General features: G+C 41.5%; 1 protein-coding gene across 6 annotated transcripts in view; it reads left to right on the forward strand.

The window, feature by feature from the left end:
- ELMO1 (engulfment and cell motility 1) overlaps positions 1-17,487 on the forward strand; it is a 571,068-nt gene that overhangs the window by 545,105 nt on the left and 8,476 nt on the right. For all 6 annotated transcript variants that reach the window (XM_021669358.2, XM_021669357.2, XM_064380449.1 and 3 more), the window contains 2 exons: positions 2,639-2,746; positions 10,189-10,271. In XM_021669358.2, the coding sequence (XP_021525033.1) occupies positions 2,639-2,746; positions 10,189-10,271 (191 nt within the window). The remainder of the gene's footprint in view (positions 1-2,638; positions 2,747-10,188; positions 10,272-17,487) is intronic.

Below are 17,487 nucleotides of genomic sequence, written 5' to 3' on the forward strand. Positions count from 1 at the left end.
TTTGTCCCGGTTCCTACTTCCCAGACCTGGGAAACAACATCTTTCTGTGGCTGCCATGAAGAACTGAGGGAGCTCCTTTTCCTTGAGCTCCTTGCCTTTGTCTTTCATGTCTGCCTTCCATTCTAATGATGTTTTGCTACACCTAGTAGAATGCTGTGTGCATTGTAGACACTCAACCACTCAGCAAGTATTCGTTGGATAAACAAATTTATGCTGAAAGTAGAAGCAGCAAAATTTTTGAAGTCTTACAAACCAATATATCTTACACATGAATATTAAGTTGTGTAATTTACTCTACGATAATATATGTTTGTATTATACTGTGCACCAGTTAGATTTCTTAATTCCTCCCCTCAAAATCAATTGCGTATCTTTGATCTTGTTTGATTGTGACACATTGGCTTGGCTTCAAGACCCACTGCTGAGCCCTAGAGTTTACTTGTCCCAGCTTGAGAAGCAAGGGATTCCTATAAAGCACAGGCTAAGACCTAACTCACAATAAGCCCAGCATGTCCAAGTGCCACTTCTGACTGTCTTCCTTCCCAGCCTCTGTCACCCTTTAGTAGCTCACTTAGCCAAACATATAACCTAGATGCAGCAGGGAAAGGAGAGCTTTACAGCAGATTTTTCCAGCTGGCTTTCTGGTCATCACAACCACGTAGGGCAAAGGAAAGGACCCGTGGAGAGAGGCAGCCCCCACAGGCCCCCAAGAGCACTGTTGATGTTCTGAAAGCATTGCCTCCTACTCTGCAATTCACAATTCCTATTGTGAGTTACAAGTCAAATTCCCAAAATTGTTCTCCTCATGAAAAATGCATAAGTACACATTTGCCTAATTTAAATGTCTGTGAATTACTCAGAGTATAACTGTTTTCTCCTTTTGAAATGCTCTCCCAGAACAATGACCCATGTTTGGTATATACATAGCATAATTTTGAAATTTAGCAATTTCAGATGTTTTCCTAGTTATTAAGTGGCCTTTTTCCCACTCAATTTTTTCCACCAGAGTTCAGATTTCTTTAAATCTTGGATTGCCATATTCTGACTACACTTCAGAATTCTCGAAGTCTATTTAATAAAGACGAGGAAGATAAGAATCACAGAGACACTCTCCTTTTGTGGATCAAATTTTGGCATTTTCTTTGTTCATTGTGTGGCTTTTACTTCCATTCTTAAAACTTCACTTTCTATTAAAAGAATCATAATTAAAGCATGGGTTTGCACTAACAGCAATTTTAGATAGAAAACCACTTTTCTTAAAATATAATGAAGAGCTTTTTAGTCAATGTGGCTTCAAAACAAATTATATTTCAGGCACAGTAAGTAATGAGGTAACTCGACCAAGACCACAGAGGGTATCAAGCACACAGTGGCGCAAAGGGGCTTGTAGGTAATACATACTTCATGCCTTAGGCATTTTGATCAGGTCCCCTTGGGTCTTCATTTATCAGCTTAGCTGATGCCAACTGTGCAACTTTTATGTGTCAGGCGCTGTGCTAAGAGATTGGGCCATTGCAATTATGAAGACAGTTGACTGTCATCAGAGAGACTGTCACTCTTCCACACTGTTGGGGCTGGAGTCTCCTTCTCCTGTCAGTATTAATTGTTCACAATACACCCTCAAGGGCAAGTTGCTTACCTAGGGTCTGTGACAGATAAAGGGAAATACTAAGGTGTTAACATGTAGGCTCCAATAGTGCCAGTCCAAGCCAAATGGGTGGTACAAAGATTTTAGAGAAGCTCAGAGGATGGGGAGAGGCCCTTTGGCTGCAGGGATCAAAGAGGGCTTCCTGGAGGTGACAGCATCTAAACAGAGCTTTGAGAGATGTGCAAGCATTGCTGTCACAGTTCAAGTCCCTAATCTATAAAAAGTGCTCTTTGCCTCTTTCTTCCTGCCTCCTAGACTTACTCAAAATTTCTTCTTACTTTTGAGAGACTGAGGCGGTAAAGCTGAGGAAGTTGTTCGTGACAGTGACCCTCATCCCCTGGTCATGCCTATTCAGAGAAGTAAATTCTGGGAATTAGAGAGGAGAATGATTGTGCATGTCCCCATTCTTTGGCTAAATCCCTGAATTATTTAGATGATTTCCTCATGAATCACACCCACCATGTGTATCACCAATATCCTAACGATTTGTTCATGGTTAATGTGTGTATGGTAGCCTAGGGTAGGGTTTTGTTGTATCAACTAAAATATGGCCTTGGCTACAACTATCTCAACAGTCTAAAATTTTCAGAGAGGAAAGTGGAAGCAGAAACATTCTGAGAAATCTGGTTTTGTCTATATCCCCCTCCCTCTTCTGTCAGGTCTGAATGAATATGGAGCAGTTCCTACGGTGGTTATCATTAGTGATAAAATACCCTCTGGAAACTGCCACCTCATAAAATCTATTGCTGTTGAGCTTGAAGGGTTGGATGACTTTACTAATGGTTACCAAATGCATACCAAGCAGGACTGGTGATAACTATCGAAATCAGAAGGGAACTTACTGCCCAGGGCCCTAGAATTTATTCTTCCTCAAGACTTAAAATCAAACGAACTGCTTGTTCTTCCAGGGAAGAGTATTAAGAAATAACCAGGCTAGTATTTTTAGAAACCAGAATCACTTACCTTGTAAACTTGTGTTTTTTCTCTCAGACAAGTTTTGGTATTGTCGGCTTTCGCCAAACCACAAAGTCCTGCATTACGGAGATTTAGAAGAGAGTCCTCAGGGAGAAGTGCCCCACGATTCCTTGCAGGACAAACGTAAGTAGCTCCCCTTGGCAGAGGCCTGAGTTTCAGTCAGTTGGTTGTTTCCTAGTCGCAGTATACCATGCAGCAAAACCATCAGCCTAAGTAAGCCCTTTGAACACATCTCATCAAGTACAAGACCTGGATGGACTTGGGATTTGGAACTGAACAGGGGAGCATGTGAAATGGATGCAAAGGTATCTTAACTGAAAGATGTAAACTTGGGGTTCAAACATCCACTTTTTACATTATTTATCCAGGTGCTGTGTCAAGGAGCAAAAACAGTACAAACCTGACTCTGTCAGTTGTCCTTTTCTGAAAACCCAAAATAATTTCTTATTTTAATCACTTATATGCCTGACCCCTATAACATTTATTCATTACGATTTAGTGTATCCCATAGTTATGACACAGAGTTAATAGCAGATCTGAATATAGCTAGTTTACCCCCAAGAAGTAACTTGGACACTTTGAAAATTGATGATCAGTTACCTCTACTGTTTGCTAAGTATTTCTTTTGTATGTTTCTTGGCTTTTTCTGCATGTTGTCTGTTTTAACATGTCTGCTTTTGAAGAGACAGTAATGTGCAGGATTCTTTTAGCCCCACACGGAACCAGGTGCTGGTTATTTTAACAGTGTTCACCATACAAATTAAACAAGTATTATAGAAACATTGAAATACACAAAGGTAATAAATTAATTTAGAGGAGAAATGAGATAAAATGAATGTAGCCTCAGAGGATATCCCATGTAGAAAAATCCAAGAGGGAGAAAACATTCAGAGCACTTTTAAATGACCTTTAAAAGTCACCCTGACCTTGCAGATAAGCGTGTCCCTGACAGACTCCTTACCCAGAGTCTCACACCTTCTGTCCTGTCACCCTCGGGCCCATGAAAGTCAAATCTGGATTGCCTTCCTTACAGCTCATGGCCATTGAAGGCGAAAATAACCCATGAGTGGGAAATTTCCTGACACATTCAGACTCTGTGCTGACATCTCAGGCAGACAGCCTGGAACATTCTCTTTCTCCAGCTTAAAAATGGGAGAGTGTGGTCTTTGTAGTGTCATTTAGTTCAGAAAGCAATCTTGTTTTCTTTCATAGGAGAACTTTCTTCCCAGCCTACATTATTGGCTCCCTTAGTCAGGAGTTAGAGAAAGAAATCTGAAATCCACTGCTTCAGAGAGTCTGGGACACTGTCTGTGCCTCCTTACCCTGGGGCAGGAGTTAGGGATGTCCTGGGCTTCCACTTGTAAATGTGGACCCTCCCTTCACAGTTCAAGCCTTCCCCACCCCACCTTGGGCAAGCTAGACCAGTGATTCTCTAAACGTGGTCCCCAGAACATCAGCAGCAGTATCACCTAGGAACTTCTTAACAATGCACATTCTGACCCCACTCCCAGTCCTGCTGAATCAGAAACTCAGGGGGTGGGGACTGGCCATCCCTCTTTTAACAGATGTTCCAGGCAGTTCTGACATGCACAAGTTTGAGAACTGTGATTCCCCAAACGTGCCTTTCACTAATAATTAAAAAAAAAAAAAGTTTAAGTAAATTAATAGTGTGTTGCTAACTTTTAACTTGGGCCAAAAAAAAAGAATATTAAAAAATAAAATCTAACTAAAGTTTAATGTCACAACCCTTTCATAAAAGAAAGGACCCTTGATTATAAAAAAAAAAAAGTAAGAAGGACCTAATCTTGGAAAAAAGACAGTCCCTTCTGCTAAACTGATTAGCTCTCTGAAAAACTCACACCAGTGTCCTCATTTTTCTGCATTTGCTATTAGCTCACTGGTATAAACTCCCTTGAGAGCTAGGAACTGATCAGAGGTCAGCAATGTCCACATCACTGCTCTGCAGTGGTTAAACAGAAAGTTAGAGATTATTATTAGTTGAAGTAAACAGCAGCTCCCTAGGAGGTTCCCCACAGCCCCATTCTTAACATGTCACAAGGGGAAAAGTGGTCAGGACAGAGCAAACACAGCTTGATTCCCCATATGGTCCAGTGAATCTGCTCTCCCACTAACTGGACATAGTGTTTAGCCCCATGTTTATAGGGATATAATCACTTCTCAATCCAAAGATAAGCACTTGACTGACAGGTTTGCCAGTTGTTAGCACAGCACCCCATGTTAACTGGCCAGCTACCTAGGAAATTGGCAGCCACAGCAGCAGAGCCTGGTATAGGGGCAGTTACTGGGCTGATGCCCCCCAGCTCTGCTAAGACCCTCACCCCGAAGACTCCAGGGTGAAAATAACTAACTTTGAACCAGAGGTGCTGATGCCAGGGAGAGATGGCTTGCCAGGGTGAGTGCAGGAGAACAAGGCCAGAGCTGCAAATCTCCATACAGCTTTTCGCAGTGACCACTGAGCGAGGCTGATTCTTGAGGGGGTTATGACAGCCCCTCCTGACCATGCCTCCAAAACTCTTAGCAACCCCTTTCCTCTGAAATGGAGTTCCAAAGAGCTGCTCCAAAAACAGTTTATCCATTGCAAGATGAACTAAGAATGCATCTTTTGCGGATCTATTTATCCGTACAAGTATTTATTCACACCTTGTGGAAGGGGTGTGTGTGTGTGTGTGTGAGAGAGAGAATGTGTGTGTGTGTGTATCGGTAAGATTGTATCCTTCTGCACATACATGCTAGAGAAATACTAATTTAATGAATTGAAATGAATTTCAATTCATACTAATTTAATGAATTGAAATGAAGCAATAATGTGCCTGAGACAAAAAAGCCCAGCCTAGGAAGCTGAAGTTTGCTGCTGCAGGCCTGCCACGTTGGTTTGCATTTAATTCCAATTCTGCATTCTGCCTGGAGCAAAATAGTCACCCTTTTGGAACCCTTAAAAGTCAGAAACCTCATTCCATTGGAAAAATGAGATGTGCCTTTAATTAATGTTCAGTGTCATTGCTCTTGCCACATACCATTGCCCTCTCTTGAGACCAAGGCAGAGTGGTCTTGTGCCCCTTGAGTTAATCAGTGCTGAATACTGAGCTCTTGATAAATCAAATAGTACAATGGAGTTTTCTTAATACAAATAGTGCATTTGAGGATTGAGGGCCTCTTCTTGGTTATCTTCTTCTCCAAAGCTTTAGGAAATCTTTCTTCTTGTATTCTTTTACTTTGCCAGGAAATTTGACCTTTGAAAATCTTTATCTCCCTACATCCCCTCTCTCCCCATATCCCTCCCAAGCTGACTTACAGGTTGTCATTGCCCCCAAAAAACACAGGACTCCATTGCTTTCCAGCCATGCCCTGGTTTCCTCACTGCTTCCCTTTGAAAGAATCTAGGCCAGCATTCCTCACTTCCACATCAGAGGGGGCAGGGAAGAAAGCACTGGCTCACCCCTTCCCATGCTGAGATTAAGCCTGATCCAGTGCATGAGGAGAGCAGCCACACAGGGAGGCATCACGGGCAATTTGGGTCACCAAAGCACAGCAAATAATTTAGGTCCCTCCATCTACAGAAAGAAATCACTCTGATTATTGATAATAGGAATAATGGCAAGTGGCATTTATTGAGTGCTTACTATATTACAGGCCCTGTGCTAAGGGCTTTACATAAATTATTCTCAACAACCTAAAGCGGTAGATAATATTGTCCTTATTTTACAGAAAGGAAACTTAGATACAGAAAGATTAAGTAACTTGTCCAAAGTCATAAGATTAGTAAATAGTAGAGCAAAGATCTGAATGTAACCATCTAACTGCATGGCCCAGATTTTCACCCACTACTGTGTACTGCCTAGATTAAAAGCCAACAATGATCTCAGCTCCAGCAACAGGATTTAACTCTCAGAGCAACCATATGGGATAGATAATGTTAGAGTTACACATTGCAGACAAGGAAGCTGAGGCTCTGAGAATTTAAGACCAAAGTAGTAGAGGCAGTTGGTGGATGTAGAATTCAAACTCTGGCACTCTGATTTCAAAGGCACATCTCTCCTCACCATTCCATGCCATGTGGCTGATCAGCTAGGCCAAAGAGATCAGATTCTTCATGCAACTATCCTGAGATCAGCCTGTACCTCCTCCATATCTCTACCCACAGGAGCTTCTACTGTGGAGCTGTCCACACAGCAAGTGCTCAAGGCTTACTAGCTACTTCCTCTGAATGGTTTCTGCCTGAACTTGGATCCCAGTGATGAAAGCTGAAACTATTTTCATCATGGGTGGCCACATTTACTTTTTCAGTCATATTTTTGTTTTAAATCACAATTAAACTTCCTTCCACAGGTATTAGCAATCAAAGAGCTTCCTAAATGTCTGAAGTGATAATCATGTTTGGGGCTGTGCTCAGCATGATTTGGGGGACTGGCACCTTACAAACATAGGGAGATATCATGGGCCTAACAAGGGAGCATGGGATGGAAGAAAGAGAACTAAACCTAGCTCTTTTTTCCTACTAGCATAGCTGTGTGTCATTGCACAGTTGATTTCCTCACTTTAGGCTTAGTCTTCCCAGCTGTAAAATAGGACTGTTGAATCAAGATGATCTCAACCTAGCTCAAACTTTAAAAAGCATTGAAAGAAATAGGCCATGCCCAGGGGGTAAGTGTGGCAGGAGGGTGCATTCTTTACTGGTGACCCTCCTAATTCTCGTATATCTGGGCCCCACTTCTTTATCTTGCTTCCACACAAAAGGCCTCATCAAAATGCTAGCCTGGCTTTGAAGTCATCAGGAGTCCCCTGTGGCCTCCTTAGAGTATAGATTCAGGAGATAGGAGTCTAATCCCTCTTTTTCTGTTCATGAGAATAGAGAGGTCAGTATTTGAGACTTTCCAATGCCTAATCTTCTGGTACATCTAGAGACAAACTATGCAAAAAGCAACCTTTAAAAGCTACACTGTATTTTTAGAACTCTGTGTTTTCTTTTTAGTCATAATCCTATGAATGATACAGCAGCTGGTCTCTAGGACAAGGGACAACGCATATATATTTTTAAAAATGTGCTTCCACAAAACCTAGTGAAAAAGTGCCTCTTCTCCTTGGAAACATTTCTGTTAGAGATTCTGAAGACCGGCCCCAGGACAGGCGATGGTATTACTCTTGTCCCATTCCATACAATGGGTTTTCAAAGCTAAGGGTAATTTACCAATTGTAGATTGTAGACATTCTCTCTAGTTCACAGACCATGTTGTTTATTGTAACAAAAAAACCTTTCTACAAGGCACTTGTGACTCAAACTCTATTTGAATCTTGAGAATGTGTTTTAGAATGAGTTTGCTGACTATATCACATTCACTTCAATGGTGGGTTTTCCATTGAAAAGTTAACCAACTTCCCAGAGTATCCAAATGTCCCTTCCTAGGGTAGGGATTAGGCAGTCAGATCAGCTACTGAGGGAAACAAGGCCAGTTCTTGGTTATAAAAATGGATTTGAAAAGAATTGAAGTCAGTGTTCATGATCAAAGGTAAGTTCAGGAATCATAGGGACCACCCACAGGAAGATGCCAGTCCTAACGGGGTCAGGCAAAGAGGCAGAAAAGAGGTCTGAGGTCAGTCAGAAGGGGCTGTATTGCTACCTTATGCTGCAAGAACAACCCCAAAATCTCCATGGCTTGCACAACAAAAGCTTATTTCTCACTCACATTACACAACATACACAGGTTGGCAAAGGACTGCTCCATACAGTCACTCAGGAACACAGATCGGTGCCCACCATGTCTTCCATTCTCTCACTTCCTATTTCCAACCCTAGGAATTACCCTGTGACTATCGTCACCTTGTCCTCCCTTGAGACTCCTCTGCTCATCCATCCATTCCCTGGGCCTCTTCTGTGCCATCTGGATGGAACAGGTTGCTCCTTCAGTTTCTGCAGCTGGGGAAGGCAGAATGGAGGGCCTCAACCTAGAAAAGAAGGATTTCCTTTCACATTTCATTGGCTGAAATTAGTCACATAACCCAACTGCAAAGGTTGCTGGGAAATGTAGTTTTTTATGTGGCCAGAAGGAAAGGAGAGACAGCTATTCATAAACATGAGTATGTCAACCAAAAGGGTCCAGAATCAGGTTGCAAGATGTGGTGAGATATGGCAGGGGAACCTACAGAGATTCCTGGAGGACTCATCCCAACCCCACTCTTCTTAGGGTTACAGAGAGGACTAGGAGTGTCAACAGATATGGACCAAGTTCTTAGTAATTTGAGGGTACCTGGAAAATGTTAGCATTTGAGTTCTTCTTGTTATTGTTTTAATATTCTAGGTATTCTGTAATTTTATCCTTTTCTCTCACTTTCAAAACCCAGTTTCCCAATAAAAGGATGTGAGCTTTTACTCTGAAATCTCTCATCATCTTCATCATTAAGATAGTCTAAGGAATTGATTACTTGGCATTCCTGCACATCCCAAATTCTTGGTAAAGCCACACTAGTCAGTATGCATACCCTGATTCATAAACCCATATGGGGCTGGAGAATTAGGGATTGAAGAGGGACAGGTGACTTTGCATTATTTTAAATTGAGGTTCCAAACCATCCTGCTACCTTCTTTCTTTCAGTTGATCTATTTTTTTTTTATTTTCATGTTATTTTTTATAGAGACAGGGTCTCCCTATGTTGCCCAGGCTCTTCCGAAAGTTCTGGCTGAAGCAGCCCTCCTGCCTCAGCCTCTCGAAATGCTAGGATTACAGGAACGAGCCACTCGCTGTTCCCAGCCTGTTTCAGCTGATCTTAACAAAAGTTTTAAGTGTACAAACCCTTCCATATCTTTTCTTACCTTCCTCTAACTCCAGAGTAAGACATGAAATAACATCATTTTGTCTATCTGCATTATTTCCAGAATCCTGTATCAGAAAGGAATTCTCCCTTTATTTAATTGAGTTTAGTTTTGTTGTCTGTAAAACAGACAACAAAAGGATAATAACAAGGATAAGGATAATAAACCTGTTTTACTGAATTAATGAGATGGCAGAGAAAGAGATTTTGGAGAGGGAAAGTTCAGTACTGTTTATATTGGGTAAACTTTTTGAGATAAGGCTGCTTTCTCTCATTATCCAAAAACTCAGAAACTAAATAGATGCAATGTTGTAGCAAGAGACACTGATGTATGTAAAGCACTTGGCATTGCTCTTGTCACGCAGAAGCCCTCGTTAATATCAGTGTTAGTATCACTGTTGTTACTACAGCCACTGTTATTTCTACTGCTGTTTCTAATGCCATCACTTCAAATGGTACTGTGATGCGTGCTTTTTTTAGGTTTTTGTTTCAATGAACCAAATTCTGCTTACAAGCACGCTCTTTCTCCCCAGGGATGCTTTTTACCCAAATATAAGATATATTTTAGTTTCTAGTCCTGGGACACTACCTGGCTTCTCTTCCTCTTTTCAACACTCTTCTTTTCTCTTTTCCTGGGAATGGCAACCACAGTAGCGGACCCAGGGCTTAACCTTGCTTCTTTATTGACATTGAAGCTTTCACATGGTGTAGTTACTTGCATTTTCTTTTATGAATTGCAGTGCCGGTGGCAGATATCAAAGCCGTGGTGACGGGAAAGGACTGCCCTCATATGAAAGAGAAAGGTGCCCTTAAACAAAACAAGGTATGATTTCCAAATTATTGCAAATAGCTCTATTTGCCTGATGCAGTCAGCAACTGCAGCCAGCCCAGCCCTCCTTTATAGCAGTGGGGTGTGTGTGTGTGTGTGTGTGTGTGTGTGTGTGTGTGTGTGTGTTCAGTCACACATCTCTTATTCAGCTCTCCTGTTTCCTGTCCTGATTACTTTTACATCTCTTACGCTTATTCTTTCTCTTTCTGACCCCTTTTCTGATGCCTACCATCTCTTCCAGTCTCTCACTTCCTGTCTACTTCCAGCCCTAAGAATTGCCCTCACTATTGCCACCTTGTCCTCTCTTAAGCCTCCTTTGTTCATCCATCCATTCCCTGGGCCTCTCCTAACCTCCACCATTTATGTTTATTTCTCTCTTCTCCAATTTCCACCCCAATATCTTTCATTTTCTCCTGCTGTAATCATGCCCTTAATATCCTCTCTGGGATCTCAGTGAAGCCTGGGACAGGCAGAGAGCAGCTGACAAAGAATCTTAGAAAGCTTTAAAGCCATGATGCCCTTCAGCATCGTGGAGAGTAGGCTGTGAAATATCTCCAACTCAGATTAAAGGACAAAATTTCCCCAGAGGTGTATATTACTTAAGCCCACTTCACACTGCAATACTCCTTTCACCAACTCCTCCTGGTTTACCAACCATTCCATTATCATTTCATTACAGAGGGCACCCGAGGGGGCATTATTTGAAAAGATAAATGAGTTTCTTTTGCCCGCTGGAAGTATTTGTCCTTGGAGAGGCCATCAGGAAGCCAGTTCTTTGTTCATGCCTCTTGGAATCTTGTGATTTATACCATTCCTGAACAAAAGTATCCAGATTATCTGGGGCACACAGATAATCTGGTACCAAGAAATGTCACATAGATCAATAGGTTGCATCTTTATTTCCAGTGTTAGTATCTAAGAGGGACACCAAAATGATACACAACCTAATTACCAATCAGGGTTAAAATCAATAGTTTCCACTCTGTAATTTCTAATCTTATAAGACAAAAGGGAATCCAGTTCTTTGGAGGATGGTTCTATCTATGGTTAAGAAAAATAAAAGTACTATGAAAATCCTGTTCAGAAAGGCAGAGGGCAGGGGATGCAGCTGAAGAGGCTGATTGCAAGACCTTTCCTTCTTAAGTTCTATAAGTATAACTCACCTCAAGTCCATGGTAATGCCCACTTTGTTAAGCCCATCACAGCACTGTCATGTGATGCATTTGATTGGCAAGAATACTGATGGCAGGGCATGGCCAAGAGGCCAGGGTCTGTGGGCTATCTGTTACACAGCACCAACGGGGGTTCCCATTTATCGCTTCTCCATGCTGTGGGGAGACAGAGATTCTACAGCTCAGCACATCAGAGAAGCATTCTTAGCTATAGCAGCGAATCTCCAGTTTTCATGGTTTGCCTCTTGTGGGGCAGACTTTCTTCAACACCAGCCGGGATTACCATATGCTTCACATGTCAGGTATTCTCTCCACAATCTCGGAGAGCACTGGTTCTGCTCAGCTTCAGCTAAAGAGATCCCCACAGTTACATAACACTTGGGGCTGAGCTGGAAACAGTGTGGAGAAATTGGCAGTAACAGGGGTCTGCAACCCAGAGAAGACCAGAAAGGGTGCACCTGGAAAAATAGCAACTGCCAGAATTCAAGTGTGCTGAATAAAGACAAGGGGAATTATGTAAAATAGGTATGGAGAGACTTCCTGTTTCAGCCCCCATATGTAAAGAGCTTGAGAGTTGTGCTCCCATCTTTAGAATAAGAAGAAGGGGAGCAAAGTGGATATCAACAACTTTTCTTGGACCTATCCTAGAACTGAGGTTGCAAGCAAACCATCACCATGGAATGTGGAAAGTCAGATATCCAAGAAGACATAATAATCCTTAACATGTATAAACTTTACATACAGATATCAAAATACGTAAATAATCATCTTAACATGTCTAAACTTAACATGAAGATATCAAAATACATGAGTTATGAAACTGATAGAACAGAAAGGAGAAATAGACAAGTTCATTATTATTCATATATTGGAGACTTCAACATCCCTTGGTCAGTAATCCATAGATCAAGCAGGCAGAAAATCAAGAAGAATATTGATGACCTGAACAGCACCATAAATCACCTTGATCTCATTAACATTAATAGAATAATCCACTCAGCAGCAGCAGGATACACATCCTTCGTAAGTTCAAAGGAGACCACATTTTGGACCATAAAACATGTCTTAAAAAATTTAAAGAATAGCAGTTATACAAAGTATATTCTCAGATCACAGTGGAATTAAACTAGAAATCAATAGCAGAAAGATAGCTGGAAAATTCCCCAAGTATTTGGAAGTTTAACAATACACTTCTAAATAACTCACAGTTCCAGGAAGAATTCTCAAGAGAAATTACAAAATGTTTCAAACTAAATAAAATGAAAATCCAGCTTACCAAAATGTGTGGGATGCAGTGAAGGCAGTGCTTAGAGGGAAATTTATAGCTTTGAATGACTACATTAGAAAAGAAGAAAGAACTAAAATCAATGAAGTTTCCACCTTAGGACACTAAGAAAGGAGAGCAATGTAAGCTTAAAGCAAGCAGAAGAAAAGAAATAACAAAATTTAGAGTAGAAAACAATAATACTGAAAACATTAGAAAATCAACAGAACCAAAAGCTGGTACTTTGAAAAGATGAATAAAATTGATAAACTTCTAGCCTGGCTAACCAAGAAAAAAATGAGAGTCACCAGTGTATCAGGTGTGGAGTTGATTTCATTTGAACGTATAAGGTAGTATATTTGGCCTTCCTTTATTTTTCACATATTGTCATAACACTCATAAATATAGGATGGATGATGATGGATAGATGGATGATGGATGGACAGCTGAAGGATGATGGATGGATAGGGTACATTGCTGTAAACAGATATAAATAAGACTGCAAATAGAGGCTGCTTCCTGAGACTCTCTGGCCCATATGTTCTAGCTACTCTGGGCTCTTCCAGTCTGCCATGAGGGATGAGAGTAGCAGAATTCAAGCAGCCTGGCCCTTTAATTAGCATATACATGGAATTTACTTGTCTTGCAATGTTAATAGTGTTCATATATACCATGTTATCAAGCAAAGCATCAAAAGGGAGAAGGAAAGCCACAGTTTCACCTGCTCAACCCCCCAAAACACACCCCTTTTCCCAGTACTCCAGAGGTGCCCTCCTCTCTACCTCTGGGACTTCTGGTTAGGAAAGGGGGGACCTACTGCCTAAAAGGAGAATCGATCAAAATGTGTTCATTAGAGGTCTGTCAGTGCACAGTGGGTGGGCAACAACCAAGGCAAATTACTGGCTCTTTGGACAGTTTTTCCAGCTGTGGAGCAGTTTTGACATTTTGTGCCAGGAGACCCATGGTTAACTTAATCATTGAGAAAGGCAAACTGAGCCATTGGCATCCATAAAGGAGATACTTTGTTAATGGTAGAGTGTTAGTAACTGATCATTCTCTCACCCACTCAATCTCTGCTGATGTTCCCAGCAGGGCCCTGGGAACCTAAAGAAGAAAATTGGTCTTTTCCCTTGAAGTGTCTACTGCAGAGGCATTTGTTCACATAGTCAGTCATCTACTCAGTCAGCATGGGAGTGCCTAAAATAGGATGAGCTCTGAGCATAGGATGTAAATGGGGTAGTGGGGGGCCTTTCTGGAGCTTAGAGTCTACTATGTTTAACAGAGGTCAGTGCAGCAGGCACATTTTTATGGAGACAAGAAATGCTGGGTTCTTCACAGAGGTACCAGAAAATGTCTGATTGAGACTTGAAAAGAATTGTCATGAGTAGATGGAAATTCAGTTGGAAGGTTTTGATTTACAAGGATTAAGGATTCTAAATTCAAACTCTATAATGTATAAAAATAAGCTGGTTATGGCTGTGTGCTTTAAGGTGGGCATTCTCGGTACTTGTCCCACTGGATTTCGGGCTTTTAGTTCAATAGTCAACATGAAATCACCAGAGTGAAGGTCTCACCAGATCCATTGATTCAGATAAGTGTATATTTGGTTTAAAAGAAGTTTCTATCTTCCTGTTTGCCAGAATTAAGCATTTGTTTTTCCATTGTGATGCTTAAACCTGAAATAAGAAGCATATTCTACTGAAGCTGATGTCCTAGCATCAGTTTGAAAATGCTGGTCTTAGCCAAAAAGCCCTTTATTCACATTTACTTTATTCATCATTCATTCATTCATTCATTCATTCGGCAATGTATTGCACATCTCCTTTATGCTAGGTGCCAGGAATCCAAAGATAAATACGACCTGGCCCCTGGCCCTAGGTATCCAATAGATAAGATTTATATATGTCTCTGCTCAAAAAAATTAAACACAGAGGGAGCCTGAGAGAGCTGAGAAAGGCCGATGCAGGAAATGGCATCTGATCTAGCTTTTGAAAAGGAATTGGCCTGGCAGAGAAGTGAGGAGAAGACTTTCCAAGAGGAGGAAATGATCTGAAAAGGGACAGGGGCCTTTGCTCATGTGAAAAGCATCCTTTGATTGGGAAACATTGAATTTAGACTATAGGATGGATGGGAATGGGGAGAAGAGTATGGATTGGAGAACTATTGGCCAATTTTGCTGCTAAGATAGATTGGGGCCAGAGAGTTATAGCTGCCTAAAGATGTAATCTCCTCTGTTATGTACTACATGAATGAGTGGTTTTTGCCTTCTAAAATGGAAACCCAAATTCGTAGATATCTGAGCAGCAATGCGCTATAGTTCTCAAATCTACTGCTATGTCTATGACCATATTTAACACCCACACACATGCCAAGCTATATCCTGTGTCTTTTATCAAAATGCTTAGCTCTTGTGATGACCTGGATAGATAGAGAACCAATATAGTTAAGTGAATGCTAGCAAAATGGCCAAATGTGGTGAGTTACCCTCAAACAACGTAAGGATTGGCAGCCAACACTGTACGCTGAAATCATGTTGCATAAAACTCGATTCTTGTGATCAGTCAGTTCCTCATTTGACCCATGGAAGATGGCAGTCCCCAAACCCAGAAACCATTTTTCTGGGCATCCACTGATTCAGCATGCCTTGTCTTCTATCCCAGGGCCAGAGTGTTGAGTACAGGGTCAGGAGCCTCAGGGCATGGAAGGATGCTCAGTGTCCTCTGCCTCCACTCTCCCTAGAAATCAGGCTTCCTCCACATGACAAGGGGATAAGGAGGCATCAGCGCAGCAGAGAACAGAGAGAAGCTGCTTCTGGATGTCATTTTTCACTGCATTAAATCCAGAGGAATAAAAGAGCTTCAGTCATGAGCAAGAAAGCCCTGGAGCTTCCAATGTCTAAGTGAGTGTTGTGGTGTGTGGAGGCAAGAAGGCCCCGAGGGGGACACAGATCAGTGACAGTCTACTCTACCACCACCTGGCGCCTTATCCCTCATGGACAGTGTGGACAGGTGGCAGCTTCTGGAGTGTTAGCCCGAGAGGTGCCATCGCTCCTGGCTCTGCAGTCTCCTACTTCAAGTGCTGAAGAGCTGACCTTCACCAATGACTCAACAATAGCAAGCCAGAGACATCAATAAAACCCATTATAAGCGATAGCACCCTTTAACACAGACATGCAGCTTAGAGAATTAATTCCTCCCACCCCCTCCCAGGCAGCTTTGGTGAAATTAAAGTGGGAATTGACATTCTCACGAATTTCCCATTTCCTGCCTGTGTTCATCAGGAATCTAGGTCATGACAGTTCCGATCATTCACGTCGTGAGCAGTATATGCCATAGAAGGGCAAAGCCCAAAGTTTGCATGCTCTCTCCTTTTCCTTCTTCTCCATCCCCCTGCAGAGGAGAAAGTATCACAGCAATAACCATGTTGACACTCTGGTCTCAAGTCACTTCAGCACCCTGTCGGGAGCACATCTGGGCTGCAGTGCTGTTCACACCAGCTCTTGTCAGCAAGGAGTGATCAGCCATGTGATTTCCCTGAGCAGTCGGGCACTTGCCACCCAGAGTCAGCCCAAAGTGGCCTGGATGAATTTTTCCTTTTCCTGTTTACCTCTGAGGCCCCTCACGCCACTGTAATATCTTGACTGGTTGTTCAAAAGCAAAGCTTACTCCCTCCTTTCTCACCAGTCGCTCAAGTATGAGTCAGAGAGTTTTCCTAATAAATGACTCTAAGATTAGTGAAGAAATTGTCGTTTTGATGAATGTGCCTAATCTGAGAATAACTTTTATGAATTTCTGAAATTATAGCATAGCATTTTGTTGAAAAAAAGTTTTAAGAAGGAATAATGACCTATTATGACCTAACACTTTACCACAATTATTTTCATTTCACATACTTCATTCCAGTCTCTGTCCACAGGTAGGCATTGTTTAATTGTGATCGGTGTATACATGGTGTTCATGTCTCCTGCTTTTCTCCACTTAATTTCAGATATCCATCATTATCTCACTGAATGATTGGCCAAATATATTTCTCTTGGTGGCTAATTTATGATTTCTTTATTACCCAAAAGAGGGAGAGGTTAGTTTCTTGTAATATTCTTTCAGATAATAATATTTAGCTTTTGCTTTGTTTTTAATTTTTCTTTTGGAATTATTTCAGGCATAGCATCTCTGGTTCTTGATATGTATTTTCATATTGATTTTTTTTTAAAAAGGACGATATGAATTTATAGTACTAATAGTAAGGCTGTGACTGTTTTAATTATAAATTAAAAGACCCAAGAGAGATGGTTATGGAAACAGGTGCTATACTTCATGACAATTTGTTTTTGTTTGTTTGCTTGTTTTGGCAAACTTCCTTTTTACATTATTGTCTTTACTGGGTAGGCCTGAGTCAGGGCCTAAAGAAGAAGAAGAATAGAAAAATGAGGAGAGTATTTTTGCAGAATAGCTCCCATTCCACGACTCAGCATTTTTTCCTTTGCTTGTTTCTATTTCTGTCAAGGTGAAGAGACCTTTTGAATGTGAGATGCTGGTAGGTCTATCCTCAGAACAAGACCTGCCCCCTCTCAATGAGGGACAGCTGGAGGTGAATAAGACACAGAGAACTCCACAAAAGTCAGAAATAGCTGGGTGATGGACTATGTCGGGAGGGGCATGCAGCCACTTTGGAATAATTCTTTAATCCGTCTGAAATTCTGAAATCTGTAGGCATTGACCTCATCTTTTTGCCTTTTATCTTCTTTCTGGGGCATTTTTGCTGTGAGTCACAGGCC

Source organism: Aotus nancymaae, unplaced genomic scaffold (assembly GCF_030222135.1).
Source record: "Aotus nancymaae isolate 86718 unplaced genomic scaffold, 86718_ANA_hifiasm-v0.15.2.pri h1tg000025l, whole genome shotgun sequence".
Lineage (NCBI taxonomy): Eukaryota > Metazoa > Chordata > Mammalia > Primates > Aotidae > Aotus > Aotus nancymaae.